At 30.1% G+C, this 22,802-nt stretch overlaps 1 protein-coding gene across 2 annotated transcripts; it reads right to left on the bottom strand.

Moving 5' to 3' along the window:
• Positions 1-5,479: 5,479 nt before the first annotated feature.
• On the bottom strand, positions 5,480-12,004 carry Pp2C1 (protein phosphatase 2C). 2 transcript variants are annotated; one of them, XR_001890598.1, is made up of 8 exons: positions 11,556-12,004; positions 10,827-11,177; positions 10,526-10,746; positions 10,304-10,450; positions 8,809-10,154; positions 8,325-8,698; positions 6,610-6,877; positions 5,480-5,686 (listed from the first exon to the last, which is right to left on the bottom strand). XR_001890598.1 is itself a non-coding variant. In XM_017907637.1 (7 exons), exons 1-6 carry the CDS (start codon positions 11,857-11,859, stop codon positions 8,326-8,328), a joined length of 2,742 nt encoding a protein of 913 aa, XP_017763126.1. In that variant the 5' UTR covers positions 11,860-12,004; the 3' UTR covers positions 6,452-6,877; position 8,325. The 2 variants fall into 2 exon arrangements, 1 of the variants encoding a protein (XP_017763126.1); XM_017907637.1 differs by lacking the exon at positions 5,480-5,686 and having other exon boundaries at positions 6,452-6,877.
• Between the last annotated feature and the right edge of the window lie 10,798 nt (positions 12,005-22,802).

Genomic DNA, 22,802 nt, shown 5'->3' with positions numbered 1-22,802 from the left:
TTAAGGGACACAATGTTTGGAAAATGGAAGAAGTATCTTTACTTTTTTTATTTTTATTATTATCTCGAGCAGTGCATGTTAATAATTAAACCAAAACTCTGTAGCTATAATTTGGATTAAAATTGTTAGTCGACAAATTTTTGGTTCCTATAACTTTCCAAAACATTTATTTATTATGTCAAAAATTTATTTATTGAATCAAAAATTTATTTATTGTGCAGAGTTTTGTAAAGTTTACTACAAACCAAACGACTGAAGTCGACATTTTTCGACTTTTTGTTTTAATTTTATGCATTTATATGCATGTACACGAGCGTAATTGAAACAATTTCATTATTTTAAGGTTAAGTATCTTGTTTAATGAAAGATGCGAAAATAAATATTTAGGTACTGGAAAAAAGATGAAAAAAGAAATGCATTACGTACTTAAGCATCATATAAAATGCCCTTGTATTTAATGAACAATTCAATTTGGTTTTAAACGAATACCGTGGTAAAAGAATCAAACAAGGACTACTCGCGAATCAAGGAACATTTTACTCTCCCAAGACTGAGAAACATTTGATAACAGTTTACTAGGATATTTATCCTAAATATTTTCGATTAAAGAACATCAAGTCATTAGTTATTTAATGATTCTTTTATTATAGTATAATCAATTAAGATTAACATATTAATCTTTCTTTGTATACTTTTATTCTATGTCTGACGAAAATGAATTGGTGCTTCCAATACTAGATATTAATTACAGTAATCATGAAAGAAACGTATTCGCTTTTATCATTAGAATGATCGTTGCAACGCTTTATACAAGATGTCCTACAATGAGTGTTACAGCTGATGATGAAATGATTCCACTTCTCATCAGCTTTTGTTTTTGGAAACTCATTTACATATAAAATAATAAAATATATCGGTAAAAAAATAAAGAGTTAAAATTGATAAACGAGAAATTTATATTCTCAATATTGAGATATATACATAAATACTGGCAATAATTTTCGATACACTCAAAATTTAATTAGATTGCACACCTAAAAAATTTTCAATTTTGATTTTCTTAAATATAAAGTTTTATTTTACATTTTTGATTTATCTTTGCATGTAGAATTCAGCCTATCTTTAATTTCACCATTCATTATAGGACACCTTATATATTACGGTTGAAATGAAAGAGAGTAAAAAAGCGCCTCCTGATGAATTTCATTCAGCTGGATAATTATTTGATATTATTTCCCACGAAATCGTGCAAGATCTATTTCGTAACTATACATTATGTGCTAATACTTTTACTTGATAATTACTGGAGAGGGATATGCGTGGGGAACGTGTTAGAGAAGGAAGACAAGTTCGCGAGAATTCTTACACAATTACTATTTCGTGTGTTGTTGATGATGCGAGATGAATTTGAAAACTCTTCGTTAGGATTGTCTTATGTATGAAAGAAAAATGTAAATAACTCTGTACGTTTAAGTGTAAGTACATAAGTATGATGTAACTGGTACTACTTTTACACGATTAATTAGTCACTAAATGGGAATTCGAAATTCTAAAGAGGCGTACTGTCATGAAATGTCCGACGCGTCCAAATTTTTGTAAATTTTTAACTTTATTTTTCAAACTATGTAGATGATAAATTATAATATTTTATTGCAAAAGATAGTATAAAAATATTTAATTCTGCTATCTTCAATAATCAAAAGTTTGGAAACGCCTTAATTACTTATTTATATTAAATGAAGTAGTATTTTCATTTTCTATTTTATTTAAGCACCATGCAAAGCCAGCGAAAGAATGCCATTGTTTAATGTAATACTTTTATTTAGCCATTTAAATATTGTGTATAATATGAAGAAATATTCTTTTGAATGGTAAAAAAATATTAATTAGGAATGATCATTTTATTTTAAACAGATTATGTAATTAATTTTTATTATATTAGTGAATATAGTGTCAACAAAATTTGTCAAACTATGACAGTGAATGAGTGAGATAATAGAGAAAAATGTGCTTATTTGATATTATTAAGGGTACACTCATTTAAAACATTAAATGTATATTTTTAAGTGATAAATCATAAATTTAATTTACAAACTTTTTCATAGAGGTGGCTTATCTTTTAAAAAAATAAAAATTTTTCTAATATGAGTACCCTTAATAATGTATGATCCATACACAATGCACACATATAATATTATCACTTATACATACATATATTTGCAATATTTTTGTTATCACCGCCCCGAGTAATCTGAAAAAGGCTATACACGTGTACATATAATGTTTCATGATAATAAGACTCAAAGAATAAATGAGTGCAGTGAAAAATGTTTCAAATAAATTTGAGACAAATTCTTAGGAAAAATGAGAGGCTCACTCATTTTTCTGTGATAACCCTAGGGCACAAACTAGCTACTATTTCAATAATTGTTTTACTGGTTATAAGAGAATTAAATTCTTTATGCTAGTAAATCATTTAATTTTTAATAATTGTCACGAATATTTAATTTTTATACGCGGTACTTGAATCCTCTTTTTAAATTTATAAGCTTTGTTTCTTGATGAATTATTTCATTTCTTTCGCGAAGAACTATGTGATCAGAATCAAGCAAATATATATGATAAGTAAATGAGTCGTAAAATATCATTTGCCGCAATCCATATATGAAAATATTAAGCAAAATTATATATGCAAAAACAATTTTTCGTTGTTACTTAAAATTCAATATACAATTTTTATAATGTACAAAACTTTCGTTTTTTTCAGTGTAAATAATATAAAAAAAATTAAAATTACAGATAATATAGTATTTTCGTGTATGGAAACAAGATGTCTTGATGATTTTTTTTCATTAAAAGCAGTATTCTCTAATACAAGTTCCTTTCATTCTCTTGCCTTTTTTTTCATTTGTCGGGGCTGTGCAACCACATGTAATGATTGCTCGTAAGAAATAATGTGTATTCTGTGCCTTATTGTCTTTGTCTTTTAATGCGTATGCGTGTGCGTGTTTGAACTGGAAACACGCTAAAATATCGATTCAATTGTAAATATAGTTAATCGTAATAATAAACGAGTTTCACGGTGTAATAAATCTTTGAAAAACTTATTGCTACAAAAAAATGAATTACACTTTTAATGCATAAATATTTGTTCATTGTTACTAATTCTCACAATAGTATAGCAAATCTTAATATACCACATCATAGTAACTAATATTTGAGCATCCTAAAATTGCTCATTTTTAAAGAACTGATTAAACTATAATTTAATATCTTACACAGTTTTTTTTCTTGTAATTCATTTTTTTCAAATATGATACTTTTATATGATTTGTAACACTTTGAGATCCATTTTATTATTATGACTAACAAACTCATGAATTACTTCATTAAGTAAATCAAATTTATATGTAATACAATTTTTATATTAACAAGGATTAAGGTAAATATTTTTCCTCTTACTGAATTTGTCTATTATTATTTCAATCTTTATAAATTTGATTTTTGTCTATTAAAATGAACTTGTTCAATTAGACACTTTAATATAAATAAATGTCAGACTGCAGAAACATAAAACTATGGAAAACATAAAACTGTACAGATTATAAAGATTAATAGTCAATGATAAAAATTTTCTGTATTGTTATAGTGTTATTCATAAAATAATATATTATTCCAAACTAATTTTTGACGATTGCAATACTTTCATTATTAAAATTTTTGTCTTTTTAAAAAATTTCAGTAGTAAATATTTTAAATATTTTCATCATGTCATAAAAAATTATAATTATACAATTACATCAAATTTTATTATGCTTATAGTATATAAACAAATCAGCTTTTATTAAAATTTGTTTTCATATTCTTTACATTCTGACATATTATTACAAATTTCCGTTTATTATTGTATCTTATTGTCAAAGAAGATGTTACATTTTGATACATAGATATGTAATTTAAAATGACATTAATAATTTAGTGTTTCCATAATGAAAGTTGAAATAATCAGAGTTTGATATAATTCTTCAAATTTATATTGACTATTAAGTGGGGATTTTCCTTCAATAGAATTTTGCAAGATATAATAAACTAATTAAGAAAGAGAAAAGCATAATGGTAAAGTAAGAATAATCCATACTTTCTGGTATAAATTTTAGGTTTAAAAGTTTCAGTATTATGTCATAAAGTTACAGATAACTTTTATAAATTTTGGATATTCTCTCTGTGCATTTAATTGAAAATGAAAAAAAAAAGTAAAAAAGAGAAAAGAGGAAAAATATATCACTTAATAAGATATTGTGTTAGACTGTATACCAGCATGTATGATAATTCTTCTAAAGAATCATATTCTGTCGCTTCTTGTATTTCTATTTACATTGTAATTCTTCTTCACCGACACTATATTCGGATATCCTTGAAAAATGATGGTTTAAAACAAAAAGAAAGTATTTATTATTGGTATAAGTCAAATGAATATTTAGCATGTACATTGTTATGTATGGTGTATAATTAACATCATATCATTAACCATATGTGTATATGATATAAGTATACTTGTGCAAATGCCTATCAATATCATGAAATCACGTAGAAAAAGAAAAATCCAACTATACCGTATCTGTATATATATATGTAAAATTGTATTTTTTCAAATAACATCGTAGAAATATAACAGTTGTAAGAAATTTCTAAAATATCTAATTTACATATATTCTAAAATTTTATTTGTTCAATTTTCTTTTCTTTAATAAAACCATATAAATGCTCCTTTCCATAATTTGTAACTTATGTCTAAATTTCTAGGCAATGCACAATGAGGGTTTATGCTGGTATTCATAAAGAAAACATTTACTAAAAACATTTGTATATTTCAGTTTATTTAATTAAAATATACAGATTTGAAATGTGATCACACATTTGTTCGAGTTCGCCTCTTTCAACCTATACTTAACCTGAGATAAACCACTATAAATTTTTTGCTCACTATGCATTTCTGTTGTTCCAATAAATGTTGTTTATTTCTTTTTTTTCATTTATTTCGACTCTCACAAAATACTTAGTTTCTTTTTTTAATTTACATCCTATGTAACGAATGTTATATCTACAAGCGCAATCAGACGGATACCTTTTCTCGTCCATTTCTACATCTCATTTTTTTCATTTCTATGTATATTATAATTTCTCATGTATATAAATAAACGCTAGCAAAGATTTTCTTTATTTCTGCTATGAGCACAATCATCTAAATCTTCTTCTTTATATATACACGTATATAGACACCTTATAAATATACGTGTTTTTATTTTACATATGTATGTATATATGTATATACGTTTATATATATATTTACATACATATTGATATATATTTATATGTATACATTGTGCCATTGTATTGCATGCACCAAGAAGAGACAGTTTAAGATCCTTACTTACATATTTTAATTTTTACCTACCTTATATATTTTTTTTGCATCATTTGGTACTTATATTTCTGTTACGATAATGAAAAATGTGTTTTCTTCTTGGCCCATGATATATTAATACACTTTATACATACATACATATATATATACACACACACATTTAAATGGTAACTATTGTAGGCACGTGTCATTATTTCCTTTCTTTTTCTTTATATCATACTCTTCTTCATTCTTTGATATAATTATGTTTCTTTGCACTGTCTAAAATGAAACGTAAAAATATAAAAATATTGATAAATTCGTATAAACATATGCTTTTCAACCTATATTCAGTTTTCCATTTCTCTTTAACCTGGTCATATGATTCGTAATTCATGGACATAGTAAATTCTCTTATATCACGATACAATTATCATTTATACGGAAAATTTCTCAACTAAAAATTGTCTTAAAAATGATCTTATAATAACGTTAAATATTTTTTAACAAAGATTTTGAACGATCTAACGTTATAAAATAAGATTGCAATACAGAGACGAGAATTTACTGTTTCACTCTAGATTTACAGTTATTATTTTAATATACATTCAACTAAATTTTCAATCTATAGTATCCTGAAGTACATTTCGCACGTGGTTTTAACTATACGCAAATTTTAAATTATCTTAAAATATTACCACAAAACTCAAAATCACATTCTTAAGAAAACAAAGAAAAGAAAATTCCAATAGAAGTGTTCCTACTTAACAATTTAAGCACAGAATTATACGAAATGTTCACATTTCAATTACTGTTTTAACGATTTATGTTACTATACACAATTATAAACAGATGAATTCATTTCACTCGTTCATTTAATCTTTTTTTTTTATTTTTATAATTTCTCTAAATATAGTCTAAATTTTGTATCGCATAATAGACAGTCATTTTGTATATTGCTTAGTGCCAGAACGGCCACTATTCAAAATTCTATTGTAAACGACTAAATGCTTATAACAGTAAGTAGAATTACGAGTTACTGCGAGTCTTTTATGCATTGAAAGACTTTTTTTAGACTTTGTGCTGTTTTTGTATAAACTTGAATATCAAGATTTAATAATTATGTTTGTTTCCCTCAACATCGATCGAACGAATTTTGAATAGCTGTTCCGTATCTGGTCAAAGCAAATCGGTGATTTACGTACCTACGTATATTTTAATTTTTAACCTTACTGCAAAAGCAAGTCACATTTTCTCTTTAACGACTTATTAATCCCCTTAAGGTCATTTCCTCATAGAAGACTGCAACACTTAGAGGAATTATTGGAAATAATTTCTACAAATCACATACGCACTTTGTCGGTACAGTCATTCTCTCTTTTACTCCTCTTGTGGTCACACATTTTATACATATGTTCACATATTTAGTTTTTTATTTCGAACTTCCTCTTCTATAATCAACACCTCGATAAGCTAGTCAAATGTTAGAAAGCATAAAATAACAAAATGAGTCTTTTAATATTAGTTATACAGCTGAAGTGCTTATTAAAAAAGTGAAAAGTGACAGAAATATAGGTAGCTTGCTGATAACAAAATATGTTCAAATGAATATAACCGCGGTATAGCATTCGAACTAGTATAGTGATCTGTTATTTAAGACAGAGGAACATTTTAATTATGCTTGAAAAGCGAGATAACATTGACTTTTCAGAATCAGAAACTATGCGTTATACGGCATTAAAAAAAAGAGCGTTACGTTTTTTCTTTAAAAATTACACGCATGGACAACAGTGAAATATTCCAATGCATAAATTACAATCTGTGATAATTGTATGTACAACCGGAAAAATATATGCATGCAATTTTATTGATGTTACTCCTTTTCTCAAACGGAACACAAAAAACACGTTGTACTATTAGATTGATATCTACATTATTGCTAAACATTCTTGAACATGCGAAATTACGTAAATATGAAAAATACGATCGACTTTTCATCCGTAGTGTGCTGTAGAAGTTATAAAATACCGCTATATTGATAACAAACTGCTGTCCTATTTACAAGAGAGAAGTATAGGTGTGCAAATCGCTTTTGGAACGATAGTATACATCTAATATTACTATAATGAGATTTGATAGAAAAAGCTTTTGTTTTTGAGATACTTCGGTTTAATGTTTTTTAAGCGAACAATAATTTACTTATATAATACTTCACTTGAAAAGAAGAGCGGGTATAGCGATAATTAGCATCTTGAGTGTAGTAGAAATGTATAATATCCTAATATATAATATTTATATAAGTAATATACAATGTATATTACCGCAATTCTTTTCCTCTTCTTTGTTTACACTTTAATAAAATATTTACAATACAAATAATATTTGTTTTATTTGATATCAATTTCAAGATCAAACTGAAATATTAAATTAAACCGAAATATTAAAAAAATGACAGTTCATTGTAATAAATCCCATTATGGCTTCTTATCGCTGGATACGTACTGTAATTCCCACTTAGTGTCATACCAAAAACGATTTTTATATCCATATCTTCCCCTTAGTACATTTATATATGCAATTACCTCTTACTAACGAAATAGTTTTAAGAAAATGTTAGAACTATCCTAAAATAGAAAACAACGAAAATCGATGATTTTTTTTACACGAATTGATTGGTCCGTAAAATGCAAACCCAATTCCGTCAAGACGTTTGGAAAATTGAGACATGAGCTTGCCTACAATATCTTTAAGTTTCAAGATAAAATGCAACAGTACAAACGAGAATAGATTCTTTTTCAACTAGCTATATCTTCCCATGAAAATGAAAAGCAAGACGCGAAGTAAATAAAAACTTGGTAAGGGTAAAAAATAATACCCTGTGTAATGTAACAAATAATATAATTAATGTACGTTACCCTACCTCATTTTCCAAGGCGCTTCATACGAGATCGCGTGCTTAATGATCTAGCACTTGGGTTATAAGGTGATTTAACTCTCTTAGCCATTCCGGAACTAGAATTACATCCCGTATTTGTAGGACTAATCGTAGAGCAAGCTCCGTTCCCAGTATTACTGTTAGTTTGCTTTATACTGGACGCCAAGGAAGAAGACCTTACTCTACTTGACTGTAGAAATCCATTATTACTACGCTGTTTCAATTTACTCGGCAATGAAAGTCGACTTTGCTTTACTATTCCATACTGATGTACTAATTGTGCAGATATTGTGTGACCAGTTATGTCTACATTACGTGAACGTAGTGTTTTTACAGGTGTCGCCGCAATGGTATCCGACCTGGAATGAAAAAACATAAATATCATATAAGAAATTGCGAAAATACCATGAGTAAATATAAACTCGTTATGCATGAAAAAAAAAAAAAAAATTAAATGATAAAAACCAACCTGAGCCAACGTTGCGGAACAGTTGTATTATCCGAAGAACCTATAATAGACACAGTTCGATTTATCCTCTGCTCGTTGCAATTATTCGAACGACTACTTCTTCCCTGATCCCACTCTCTTGCACCGAGACTAGCAGCCCACAATTGTTTCAACAGACCTTTAATAGACGGTCTTCTGATAGCCTTCACTGGCGTAGCTTTCTTTCCCAAATTTCTTTGGAAACTATTAAGCGAAGATAGTCTTTCCTGTACAGGTACAGTGATAGCACCAGCCGTAGCACGAGTAATGTTGGATTCCACGGTAGGCCAACCCAAACTATTATTTGTATCTTTCGTAGCCTGATTCGCTGGATCATTCTCGTCAACCGGGTTCGGACGATCCTCCGAACGCGTTCTCCTTTTAATGCATGGCTCTTGTAATATACATGATTCTTCAGCTGTGTTAACTACACTCTGTGATATTGCACTATGTCTTCGTTTAGTACCAATAGCACTACCGCTCGTTTTATTTGCAGAGTTCCAAACACCTTCCTCCACTCCATTCCCCGTCACAGACACTTTTGTACTACGCGACTTAAGCCTACAATTTACATATGTTTTCGTTTCTAACGAACCCGCATCCACGAGGGTATTTCGTGAATGTGCACTCAAACTGTGCCTTCTTGTATTTCTAACTTCCTTCTTTGAAGCGGAGAACAATATGGGCTGTTTATGACGTGATCCATTTAATACATTAGTCTTTACTTCGTTTTCACTACAGATAATACTTCCCGACATAACATCATTGCTCTCCGCGTTACTAGTAACAATTGTGGAGGTGTGTGTATCATCACATTCACTAGAAACTGCACTTTGGTGTATCACATTTTCTGTTTCAGATGACTGTTGAGATGCCAAATTCTTTTCTTGAATTAGTATATCGTGCGGTTCATTTGTCGTTTTTGTTTGTTTTTTAACATTTTCAGTTGATATTGTATCAAGATCGACATTATCTACATCTATACTTTTTTCTAATATTTCACTACTTGATGTTTCTACAACTTGAAGATTTTCTTCTACAAGAGATTCCTTGATATTCGTTCGTGTTTCATTCTTTTGATTGTGATTTTCTTCTATTTTTTCTATAAGTGATGTATCTTCCACATTTGATTCTTCTTTATTCTCCTTAACTTCATCAGAGATAGTTGGTTTTTTAAGGTCAATATCATGGGTTATTATAGGGGATGGTCTTGATACACTTGGAGAACCAGGGTTACAACTAAGTTTTTCTGGAATATCAGCAATTGTAGGTGCAGGTGTATGAATAATATCATGTGTTACAACACATTCCTTCTGGCTGAGCAAAACCTTTTAAAAAAAGATAGATGTTCATTTAATAACAGATTATTTTTATTAATATTTCTATAACAAAAATCAACTTCATTTTATAACATTTATTTTGAACCTTTTAACAGTGACTTTTAAAATAAAGAAATACTATGTTCAATAATACATACCTCACTACGAGATGGACCTGTTGGATCTAGCATTAATGTAATCACGCTTGTATTATCTGCACGTAGTCGTTTTGATGACCATTTTTCCAATGCTCTATCTACCAGACTTTTTGAAGGGTTTATCCATAGTTGAACATTGTCAGCTTGCTGTTTAAAATAGCCATTAGAACTACATCTTCATATATATCTAATATTTTATTGTAGTTATTATGCTAAACATACCCCATTACATGTTTGTTGAGAAGCAATAAGATGTTTCTCATTATGTCTATCTGCAGCTTGAACAATAGCTACTGCGGCCTGAGGTGTTAACATATTCCATAAACCATCTGTTCCAAAAATAAGGCAACGATGTGATTCAACATCAATTGCAACTACTTTAACATCTGGTTCTGGAGATACAACAAATGTGTTCAATTCAGAATTATAACTCCAAAGATCACCTATGAAACACAAGATCTTTAATCAGCTAATGATTTACATACCTTTATGGGTTTCTTTTAATATATTAATGATGATATACCTAAAGATCTAGCAACAGCAAGAAAAGGAATTTCATCTATGTGAGTCGATCTTCGAACTGGTCCTTTGTGTCCTATACGAGGTCTATTCCAAACAACTCTTGGAACCCCAGATTTGCTAACAACTTTACCACCAGACTCACGTATCCTCATCATTTCAGGCCCACTTTCTGGTTTATGATCCTTAGTTAAAGCTTCAGCATGCCACTGTGAGTCACCATCTACTTGGTACCCTAGTATTATGCCAGAATCTCCTACATGGCCTAAGTAAATCTTGCCTTTACGAATGAAAGCTATACTAGCTGTGGTCCCAGCAGTAGATGGTAATCCAGATGCAGTTCTTGGCCATTTGTCTATCATAAAAGTAGATCTTTATTAACATTTATGTTTATTCGAAATTGTCTCGGTAAACCAGTTTTTATAATTCTTCATTTTATAATAGACGAATTGATCACAAAAAAACTAACAATGTTGAAAATTTTCTCTCAACTACTTTTTCTTCGAATTCGAATTTTCAGGTTAGCTCGGATTACATAACCTAAATTCTAACCTAATCGGGCACAGGTGGTGGGGGAAATACGCGGGACAATGAGAGAAATTCTTAAAAAATACTAAATGTACTAGATTTTTGGATAAATGTACTCGGAAATTGTTTAGATTTTATAGAAATTCTATAAGGACCAGTAAAATAACAAAAATAGCAGAATAGGAGGCGTAAATAAGATTTTTACCAAGCTCCCGCCACATCGCATAGTGCGTGTTCACGTATCCGTCTTTGATAGCTCGAAGCACATCCTCGTCACGATCACTCCAGAAATTCTTCTGTTTCACGATAACTTTCATTAAATGTTCTTTGGCAAAAGTAGCCGCTTCGCCGCCACCGTGGCCGTCAAATATCCCGAAGAAGGCATATTCCAGATCTTTGTCATTCGGTGTCGATTGAAAGGCCACGCTTAACATGTCCTCCATGTACTTACGACCGCCCTGATTACAGTGTCCGGTCACTCTTAAGTTAACCCCAATACTCAACGGCATGATGGACACGCCGGTGATACGGGATGCCGAAGAGACAAGACTTTTCTTCCTTTACTACGCACTCTTTCGACACGCACAGGGGAACGGAAGCTTCGTATTTACTGGGCAGGTCTGCGCGTAGCTCGAGGGACGCACACACACTCCAACGATCATGGCCCCACACAGCACAATGACGTTGTGCGCAGCGGAGTAGGGCAGGAGGGGTCGTCCCCTCTACGATTTCACCGTCTCCAAAGCGCCGCACTACGTACGACGTTTCTCGAGAATTTTCAAATTGAAGATTTTCAAGCCACACAATTTGTTCCTTTCATTTCCGTTTTTTATCTTCAAACACACCTCTATTAATTCATTATAGAACTATATAAAAATTAGCTACTCATATATGAAAATTTCTTCAAATCAGCACTATGCTGTGTAATAATCATATCGTAGTGAGAGTTTCTGAACATTTTACGTCGCGGAGTTAAACATGGAATTTAAATCGATTCGCGCGCAGAAAGTTTCATACGAAAGCATTAATGATATATCTATGCATTTGATAAGTTGCAAAATGTTTGGAGTATTCGCATTTCCAAGATAAGGTATTCCCGTTAGTTCGATTTTCATGAAGCATATGTTAGTCGACGTATAGTTAACGTATGGTGGTTCGATTATCACGATTGGTCGATTCAATTTGCCGCGCTTCGAATTTAACCGGGAAACTAGATGTGCTCATGAAATTTCCAAAAACTCTCCGTAAACAGCAACTCGGTAACATTACCTCGCTTATATTACCCACACCGACGACCACCACATGCAGAACATATCACATCCCCCTTCCGTTTCAACGTTTCCTGTCTATCCCCACTATCGTGGAAACTTTTACCTTGTCCCTTTCCCCTCTAGCCGCTAACAACGGGCCGGCCCATCAACGTCGGTGCTATTCATGCCGCGCATCTCAGCTCACGCAGTTGCTACGTTGCCACGTTTTCTCCGACGAACCTGAACTTTCTTGTCCAGCTGGAGACCTGAGCACATCGAAAAATTCTTTCCAAATTATACTATAATTATATATAAGTTACATTATAACATAATTGTTTTAATTACTGATTTACTATAAATTTTATAAAAGCAAACAAATTTGGGGTAAGATTAAATAAAATATATGATACTTATTGGAGCATGTAATATTTCGATCGTTCTCAGATTTAAGTTTCCCTCTTCGTTTGAATATTCGCACTTTTTATGTTCGAAGCGTGTGTCATGAGTTTGCAAGATTTAAACAAAAGTATGTAAAATTTATTACTAAAAAGCGTAGAATTTACATTTTATTTCCGCATTTCTTTGTTACAATAAGTGGGAAACTTTGCTGTGAATAAAGTGGAAAGCAAACATTCTGTTTTGTCAGGCAGTGCAGTTATCTCTTTCCAAGAGCAAAACACGGGGCACGTGTTTGAACTTGCTTGCTTCACGATTTGGCAACGTTGTTCTTCGTTCAAAATAGCACTCCCAGCTGGCGGCTTTCGCTTAACATCCGATAGGCTATAGTTTGATGAGAATTGTTTCGACTTATCGTAAAAGTAGAACTAATTCATTGACATTTCATTTTTCAATCCGATTTTCTAGCAAAACTGACGGTAGAAAAATTTATGATGTAAAAAGCGATTAGCGATACGGTCGATATGTGTCATCGATTGCATCATCTCTTCAAAAAGATGGCTGTTCTTTTCTGCTTGGAAACAGTTATGCGGAAATACACCAATGAGTTATCGGTTTATTTTTTCTTATAAGTTATTGGTATTAAAGAATTGTTTAGTTACGAATATTCCAAAGAAATAACCACTAAATTATCGTCATCGTTGAATCTCGATTACTGATTGGACAGTAAAATTAATAAAAATAAAAATTTTAAAACTACATGTAGTTTGGAACTGTCAAAACAGTAGTTGTGCTACCATCTACCGACGATGGGCAGAATTACCGAAAGTGTGGACAATAAAAAAGATATAAAACTAAATACATAACAAAATAATTAAATTTTTTGTAACTTAAAATTTAATTTCTGTAAACGGTGTAAATCATAATTATAATAATAAAAATAACCGTATTTCTTATACTCAACAAAATTTTAATTTAGTGAAACAAATTCTACGATACAACATTTGTTATAGCGTTTGCATAATACGTAGTATATAATAATAATAACAACAATAATAATAATAATACCCTCTCTTATGAATGTAATTAATGCAATTTAAGATAAATAATAGAAGAATTGTAAATTTTTTATTAAACGTTCACTCGATTAATTTGTTACAGTGTTAATAATGTAAGAAGTATTAAAAAATATTTACAAAATAAACGGTGAGACTTTTGGTGTAAAGTTTTAAAGATTCTGTTTTGTGAGGTAATAGAAATGGGAATTTTAATTTGGTTCCCACGTAATTGGTCGAATGATTCAGAAATATTCTCTGAAGCAAGTCGGTGCAGGTTCAGTCTTGTCGAGACAGATATACCTGACGACATCTTCAAAGTTTCGGCGTGTTACTAAGCGAATACATCGATTGTGTCAGACAAGATTGTCCGATGACGTTTGTTTTGTGATATATAATAATCTTTTATTTAAAAGTATTATTCAGTTAATTATTTTAGATAGATTCATTTTACATACGTATCGTGTTTCGTTTTTTCATTTGTGATCTGTTTTTCCTCAGTATTAATTATAATACATATAAGATATTCGTCTGTGTTTATAACCTCTATGCTTTTATACCGACATAGATTAAATATTGTATTTTAGTGACTTTATTTTTATTTTAAATTTCATTAATAACTTTGATTAATAACATTCTATTAATCACTAAATCCCTCAATTAAATTTAAATTTTATTTTTTGAAATCTTTGCGTAAAATTGAAAATGTATCATAAATATTTTGCTATCGTTGTGTTGAATAATAATATATAACATAAATATATTGTCTATATTAGAAACGGAGTGTGTGAAAGGTTCTTTAAAAATTGATAATTGATATAATTCCTTTTATGTTATGATATAAATAAAGCACAATTCGAATCTAACATTGTATGTATTTTCGTATTCACCACGGACTATGTGTAGGATATATGTATGTACTTATTATGGGTCCTAATATCACATGTTCTGAAATACCGATCGTGCAGAAAGCAAGTTTTGTTATGTTCTCTATAGTGAGTTTCAGAATTACAATTCAATCATCAAAGTTGATAAAGTTAATAAATTAAAAAAAAAATCTTTATCACATCTTCATATAAATATTTATATATGTATATTGAACTTTTGTCGAGAACTTGATTGGTTCTCTCTAAAATACATGTATTTGAGGAATCAAACTGATGCATAGCTGTTATAATGAAAAAAGGTTCTTATCTATATTGATTTTAATTACACCTCCAAAGTATTTGAAATATCAGTTTTATATCGATTTCTTATCAGTTATATTTTGATACTGTATTAATTACAGTTAATGATAGGTATAATGGTAGAATATGCATAACATTTTAATACATGCATTAATATTTATAACATTATTTATGAAATATTTTATATTTAGTTATTACTCTTAATATTAATAGATCATAATATAGTTCAATAATATGACTATTAACTGTATAATTAGTATTAGAACTCCTAATTTCATTTCTCTGAATTCCATAACGATTGTATTGCAGGTACGATTTTTTTTCATACCGTGCGACATACAGCGACATCTTGAGGTTTTATGATCAAGAATCCCGCTAACAATGGTTACCGACAGGGATAAACTTATATTTTGTCAGAATGAATTGATACCATTGCTCGATAAGAAATTTATTAAAATGGATACGAATATCAATATAACGTGTTATTGTACTTTAGTATATTAGCACTCGTGGTCACTATGTTCTCTATGAAAATAATTAAATACAACCAATCACCCTTGCCGTTTTGAATTATTCATCCAACGATGTAATGGATAACCAGACGAATTGTAAACATGCGACTTACCCACTGTTCACCCTTTGTATTCTATAATATTACGTTTTTAAATATTCTAATAAAAACTCTTTCTATAACATATTTGTACAGTAACTAGTTCTATATCAATTCAAGTAATTAATTTATTTGTTATTAATTTCAACTACAGGTAACATAGCGATTTTCTTTTACTTATATCGGTAGTGTAGGAAGTGATATTTGTGCAATAGTGGATAAAAAAATATGTTCTAAATTTTATTTCCATTATTCAAGTATTATTATAGATGAAGTATATGTAGAACAATTACATTATTAAATAGAATAACAAGTACTGTAACTATGAAAGTTTTAAATAAGCTTTGAGTACTTTCTATTATCTTTTGTAATTTTTCCTTATATATATTGTATTTTAGTGAATAATATTTACAATGAGTACAATTAAAAAATTAATCAAAAGTAATCAAGGATTTTAAGCTTTGCACTAACTGTTGGTAAGGTAGTTTTGTTATCAAGTATGTTTCTATTACCACAAGCAGGTATGTTTCCAATTGCATGAAAATAGATAGCTTCAAAAGCTATATTCAAACAGTAACGAAGAAACTTCGGTTCCGTAATTCTTAAAATCGCAACAAAGCTGTCATAATCTTTCTTAAAGCTTAATTCACATAATACAATTCAACAACAATCATCATTACTATAATTATCAGTAATGATAAAATATCTGTGTTGTCAAGTTATGTTACGAACACAATTTTCTATGTTATCGATTTTGTTCAGTCGGTAATTGATAATAATTGCTTCTTTATGGTTCCCTACCACATTCAGACGCAAGTTAACAAGGAGACAAAATGAACGTTAAGGTATTAGACAAAGGCGGAATTCCATATGTGCAAAAAGGATAAACTACGTCATAGTCAGGAATTTTCATTATAAAATCCTATTATTTTGCTCCATAGTTTAGAGAGATGTATGATTATGGAAGAAGTTTACACAATGAAAAAATAAATGTGTATCAATGATAGGAGATATTTACCGTGTTCTTTTATGTACACCTGTTGCTTTCCTTAAAGTTGGTAGGAGTTCATAAGTATACTAGAAGTTTTTGTTCGACGAGGATGTGAAGTTATTAAATAAAGGAGTATTTATATTTCATTTTTGTCAAGACGTCTTTGTAGCTTATATCTTGCTTTCCCTTGTTATTATTTTATTTTGATATGAACATCGTATAACTCAATAATTTGTTATTTTTCAGTTAGTAATCAATATATCTACTTTGATTGTTTGTATACATAATATAAATTTATTCTATATGTGAAATAAAATATGATTATAAATAAAATATTATTTTCTTTCTTGAAGTCTTTTAATGATAATTATGGGTAAATGAACAAAGTATTATGATAATTATATTTATGGGTAACTTATTTGTTTTTATAGAAATTTTTCAATAATTTTTAGTAGTAACAATTTTTCTTTTTATGATTTTATGAATATTAATATATATTATTATGGTATCACATATCACTACTATGTTGTTTGCTACAATTTTGTATTCCTAATTACAAATATTTGAATTAGTTAATACATATAAAATAGGTATGAATTATCTAGTTATAGTCTCGTGCGAGTTTTCTGCCGCTAGATGACACTGCTATATCTATGAGTCGTCGAGTATCAGAAATATATATGTGTTCTCGTACGAATTTTCTCCACTAGATGACACTGCTTTGACCATAAATCGTCGAATGCTACAAATATACTTACAATCAATATAGTACATCTGGAATCTAATCGAAATGTACTGAATTTTTCTGTACAATAACGTTTCAATTATTATTTTTAATTGTTTCAAAACACTCAATATCTAAAAATTTTATAAATTATATTTATCATTAATAGTAAATTAGTATTGTTAAGAACAAATTATTTACAACGTAAATTTCTAATAAAAGTGAAATAATTAATAAATTATTGAGTAATATAGCCGTAAAGTAATTATTATTGGAATCGGTAAACTCCGGTAATTTCCGTCGATCTTCGGCCGATCGGGTGCTATATAAAAGCCGTCGCGCAGAATATGAGTTATTTGTCAGTTTATAGTCGGAAGTGTTGTATTAAAATTTTGTCCGTCGTGGTGTCAACGTTGGTGAAGGTTGTTGATTAGATCGTGGGCTAGCCGATAGCCACTGTCCACTTCACCCACACCTCAATTTAATAATAATTTTATGTTTAAGGCACTAATTATTTTTTTTCCGTTTTTAATTTTTTTCTCCTTCTTCAAATTTTATTTTTCTGTCTCTATTTACTTCTATTCGAAAATTCATTGCAAAACAGTTTCCTTTAGTGATAATCGATGTGCCAAAGATGTGGCTTATGTATCGAACAATTTATTATAAACTTATTGTAAACAGATAAATTTATTACGATTAAATACATAGATTAGAAATAAATATCGTCGAAGTACAGTTCCATGAAAATGTTGAACACAGAATTTTTAATTTAACGTAAAGGATTATTCGGTTATTTGTACCATGGTGGGTTTATCGTTTGAAAAATGTAAATTGGATGAAGTATATACACACTATGAGATTGACGAGTATATTATCGTTCCAGACATAATTAATTAACCAATTTATTGTTGTTGTATCCTGACGTTCGTTGTTGTTCATATAAAGTATGCTGCAACCAAAGGATCGCGAATTTCATCCCATATCACCAACGACGAGAACACATGCGCATTAAATCCAATTTTCTTCGCCTCATTAAAATGATTATTTCGTGTAGCGATCGTTAAGCTCCGATGCTGCAGTACCCATTTGCCAGAGCGCTTTACGTAACTGTCTAGTGACAAAATGGCGGTACGGGGAGCCATTTCCTTTCGTTAATTAACTATGTTCCTCTTTTATTTTAAGCTTCCTTTCACTGACAATACGCCAACAAGAACATCCAGTAAACGAATAAGCGAATTATTCTGGCCTGTATAATATTTAATACGATAAGCAAGCAGCTTGACTTTTGTCCATAATTGAGTAGCAAAAAGGAACGATTGCGCCTGTTGAAATTTTATTCGATAATTACGTCTATCAAAGGATGTACTTATTCCAAACGGAAAATTTGTTTAATTTTAACAGGAAAGTTTATTTATTAGTAGGTTCCTCGATTTTTCATCTTCTTCGAAAAAGAAAAGTATTAAAAGAATTAGGAAAGATTCGCAATTTTTCGTTGAGAATGCAACCACTGTTCAAAGCGATATTGGATTTTTCAGGCTAAGAAGAAGTTCTTTGTAAAGAGTCATTGCTGAAGGTCCTCCGAAATCGTGGTGAGATTGAAAGAGAAAATAGTAACGGAAATGATCAAAGTTGGATCGTGGTTATTACCGATTAGATAAATGCAAAGAATTCTTATCAATGTTACCCAGTTACTTTCATTTTTAGCAAGAAACTTCGAAATGCAATTAATATTTAGCGACAAAGAATTTTTAAATTCATTTTTTAATGAAAAATGGAAACCATACGAGTCGTCATGGTGTCTAAAGGCCCTACACTGTCTATCAAAACTATCAGTAACAGTGCCATTTATAAAAAATTTACATGTAACTACCTATTGCGAAAGATGACGAAGAAAGACACTGAAACAATACTCGATACAGCAAAGAAGCATAACAAAATGGCGCATTACAGAAATATTCTCTATCTAGGTCCCAACCAAGATGAAATTTCCGGAGTTCCATAGTAAAGTGTCCCAGCCGTCTCTGGCACAGCTCCGAAAATCACCATGACCATCATGGGATCGGAATAATGGTTCCTAACCTAAATTCAACACGGTTTCATCAAGCTGTTGACGTGCCTCATACACGCTAGAAGCCCATTGTCTTGCCCTCTATTGCTTCTCGATATTCCATTACGCCGTTCGACAAAGCGTCACGAGAGTCAGACGGAGAAAATGGCCACCGGAAGTGGGCCATTTACAGGCAACCATGCGAGCGTGCTGGAAAGGGACGCGCGGGCTGAAAGTGCGGGATACGTTCGGCACGGCGTTTAGTATTCGCCTTAACGACGTTGCACGGGACGAAAATGCAGATCGCAGTTGAGATCCGCGGCAAAGAGTCTGCAACGCGCAGCGCTGATGCACGACGGGAAATTTGACATGGCGGTAACGACGATCACGTCGAATGAACTTAAATTGTATCCCGACTGCAGGAAGAACAAGTAGAGGGCATGCTGTACATAGGGGAATCGTGCCCAATGGCGGTTTAGGATGCGACGTTCGTGTCACGATGATTCCTGTGGAGAGATCAGGCTTGTTTCGTGATAAAAGTCTCCTCGAATACGGTATTCGAGGTTAATGTACGTGCTCGTTACGGACGTAGTTTCCAGAATTTATAATTTAAACGTCGAATCATAACGAGGTTATGATACATCGATATAGCACAATGGAATATAAAAGCGTGGAAATATGGTATAGATAAATGAAAAAGTATAAAAATATTAAATGCAAAGATACAATACTAAAGAAATATGGGAAAAATAGAAATGTAAAAGTGTGATATAAAGGTATGTAGAAAAATAGGAGTTAAAATTGTACAATAATATGGAGATATGTAGGAATACAGATATGAGGAATAAAGAAGTATAATAATATAATACTAAAGAAATATGGGTAAGTGGAAGTGTAAAAATATGATATAAAGGTATATAGAAAAATAGGAGTGAAAATTGTAATATGGAGATGTGTAATACAGAAATATACTATACCAAAATAAAAGAATGTATAGATATATTATAAAAGGACGAAGAAATGTAAAAATATAATATTGAAAGAAATATAGAAAAATATAAATATAAAAATGTGATATAACGAAATGTAAGAAGAAAATAGAAATGTAATGTAATATAAAAGAATATAGACAAGTAGAAAAATAAAAATATAATATACTGTAGGAAGATAGAAGCATGGAAAGGTAAATACGAATATAATATAATGAAATGTAAGAAAAAATAGAAATGTGACATAGGGAAAATGAAAAAATATATAGAAATACGAAAATATAATATAAAAGAATTTAACACGTAAGGTAAATGAAAAGTAAGGATTTATAATTCATAAATCGAATTTAGAAATTTAAATTAGTAATAAAAAGTAGAAAAATGTGCTATTATCACATTTAAAAAAATTGTTTATCAACTCCTTTTTGAAATCTATTTTAAAATTAGCTATTAACAACAATTACATGCTGTTGGATTTTAATTGATAAATTTTCCTGCAATAAATTTACACTTTTTGAAAATTTCGATTATGTCCCAGGTTGCATGTAGTATTTTCGTTAATCCTTTCTAATCAGAATTTTGTTCGATCATAAAATAAAATAATTCTAATCAATTCACGTTTTATATTAAGTTAGAAAATACTAATAATTCATGGCGACGAATTGGACATAGTGGAAAAAATAGCGATTTAATAAGGTACAGCAACGAAACGATAAATGGGCAAAGCTAGGTTTAAGAAACATAGATTTATGAGCGTTTAATTTCGAAGTTACGACGCGTTATAGAGTTTCTCGTAAACTTTCCGTTCCTAGATTTCTTCCTAGCATTCACAGTTTTCTGCTCTTTTGTCTCTCTACCTTTAAAGATCTTTCCTTCGCCCTCGCAAACCGCGAAAGTACATTTGCGGCGTCGAGGCACGTGCAGAATACTGTTTTTCCCTTTTCCTTCTTCGGTACTTCCTTCATTTCTGCCTCTATTTATATCTACTATCTTTCATCTTCTTTAACTACATGCTAGTTAAAACCAGTAATTCTTCCTTTAAAATTTAACTCATATCGATGGTATAAAATTCATGTCACAGGAATATTATGTTATATCCTACTCCTAAAATTAATCGTTAATTTATTTATCTTGAAATTTATATGGAATTATTATTGATTTTATTCGTTTAGGACAGATAATTTCAAGTAAAATTATAATTATTAAATACAAAATATAATATAGAGTATATAAAAAATGATGAAACGGATTTTCTAGATGGACAATAATTCCTTTTCTTTGTGTAATTATTATATAAATTTAATGTAGATTATTATTGATTTATTCGTTTCGGATAGGGATAATTTCAAATAAAATTATAATTATTAAATATGAAGTATAATGTAGAGAATATAGTGAATTATAAAACCGAGTTTCTAATTGGACAATATTTTCTTTTATGAAAACCCTTCTGGATTACCATTTTATTTTTCACACATATATACCGCACATGAATCTTCCATATGATGATAACAGTTATGTATATATTTATTTATTTTTCAATTAAAAAACAGTTATATTCATTTGAAAGTAATGTTAAATATAGTATATATGTTATAGCTATTAAAATATAACAATTAAGACTACCATAATATCTGACTCGTGGTAGTTTTATTTAATTAATTCTTTTTCTATTTAATTAATAATATATTATAATAAGAAATAATCTATTTCTATTTAATTATAATTTTGAACTGTTTTCATTTCGATATTCTCTCATTTCACTTCAAAAATGTACATGCACTTATAGTCTTCGATTTTGTAGTTAATAGATATCCAAAATTCTTATTTTATATATAAATTTGTTTACAAATTAGGAATGAAATTTTCAAAGAAATCTTTGGTATATTAATCATCTCGCTTTACAAGCTCAGAGTTTATTTCTAAACATTTGAAGCAATTATTCGTACACAAAATTCATCCGAGTCTACAACTTTTGGAGCACCATGTATATATATTTCAATTTTTCTCCGTGTACATCCACCAGCTTTTTCGCGGTAAACCATAATCGGTAAAAATGGGAGCTCGACGTGACAGGGATTCGTCGCTATCCGAGTGAAAAATAAAAAGCAAATAAAGAATGGGAGATAAAATGGAAGGGAAGAAAGAGGTTAGGAAAATGTCCGCTCACGCGATGGTCGATGCGCGGGCGCGGAGGTACAGG

This window comes from Eufriesea mexicana, unplaced genomic scaffold, assembly GCF_001483705.2.
Source record: "Eufriesea mexicana isolate 0111107269 unplaced genomic scaffold, ASM148370v2 scaffold8569, whole genome shotgun sequence".
Classification (NCBI taxonomy): domain Eukaryota; kingdom Metazoa; phylum Arthropoda; class Insecta; order Hymenoptera; family Apidae; genus Eufriesea; species Eufriesea mexicana.
The sequence above is the reverse complement of the archived record's forward strand: the minus strand, read 5'-3'. Positions and strand labels throughout refer to the sequence as shown.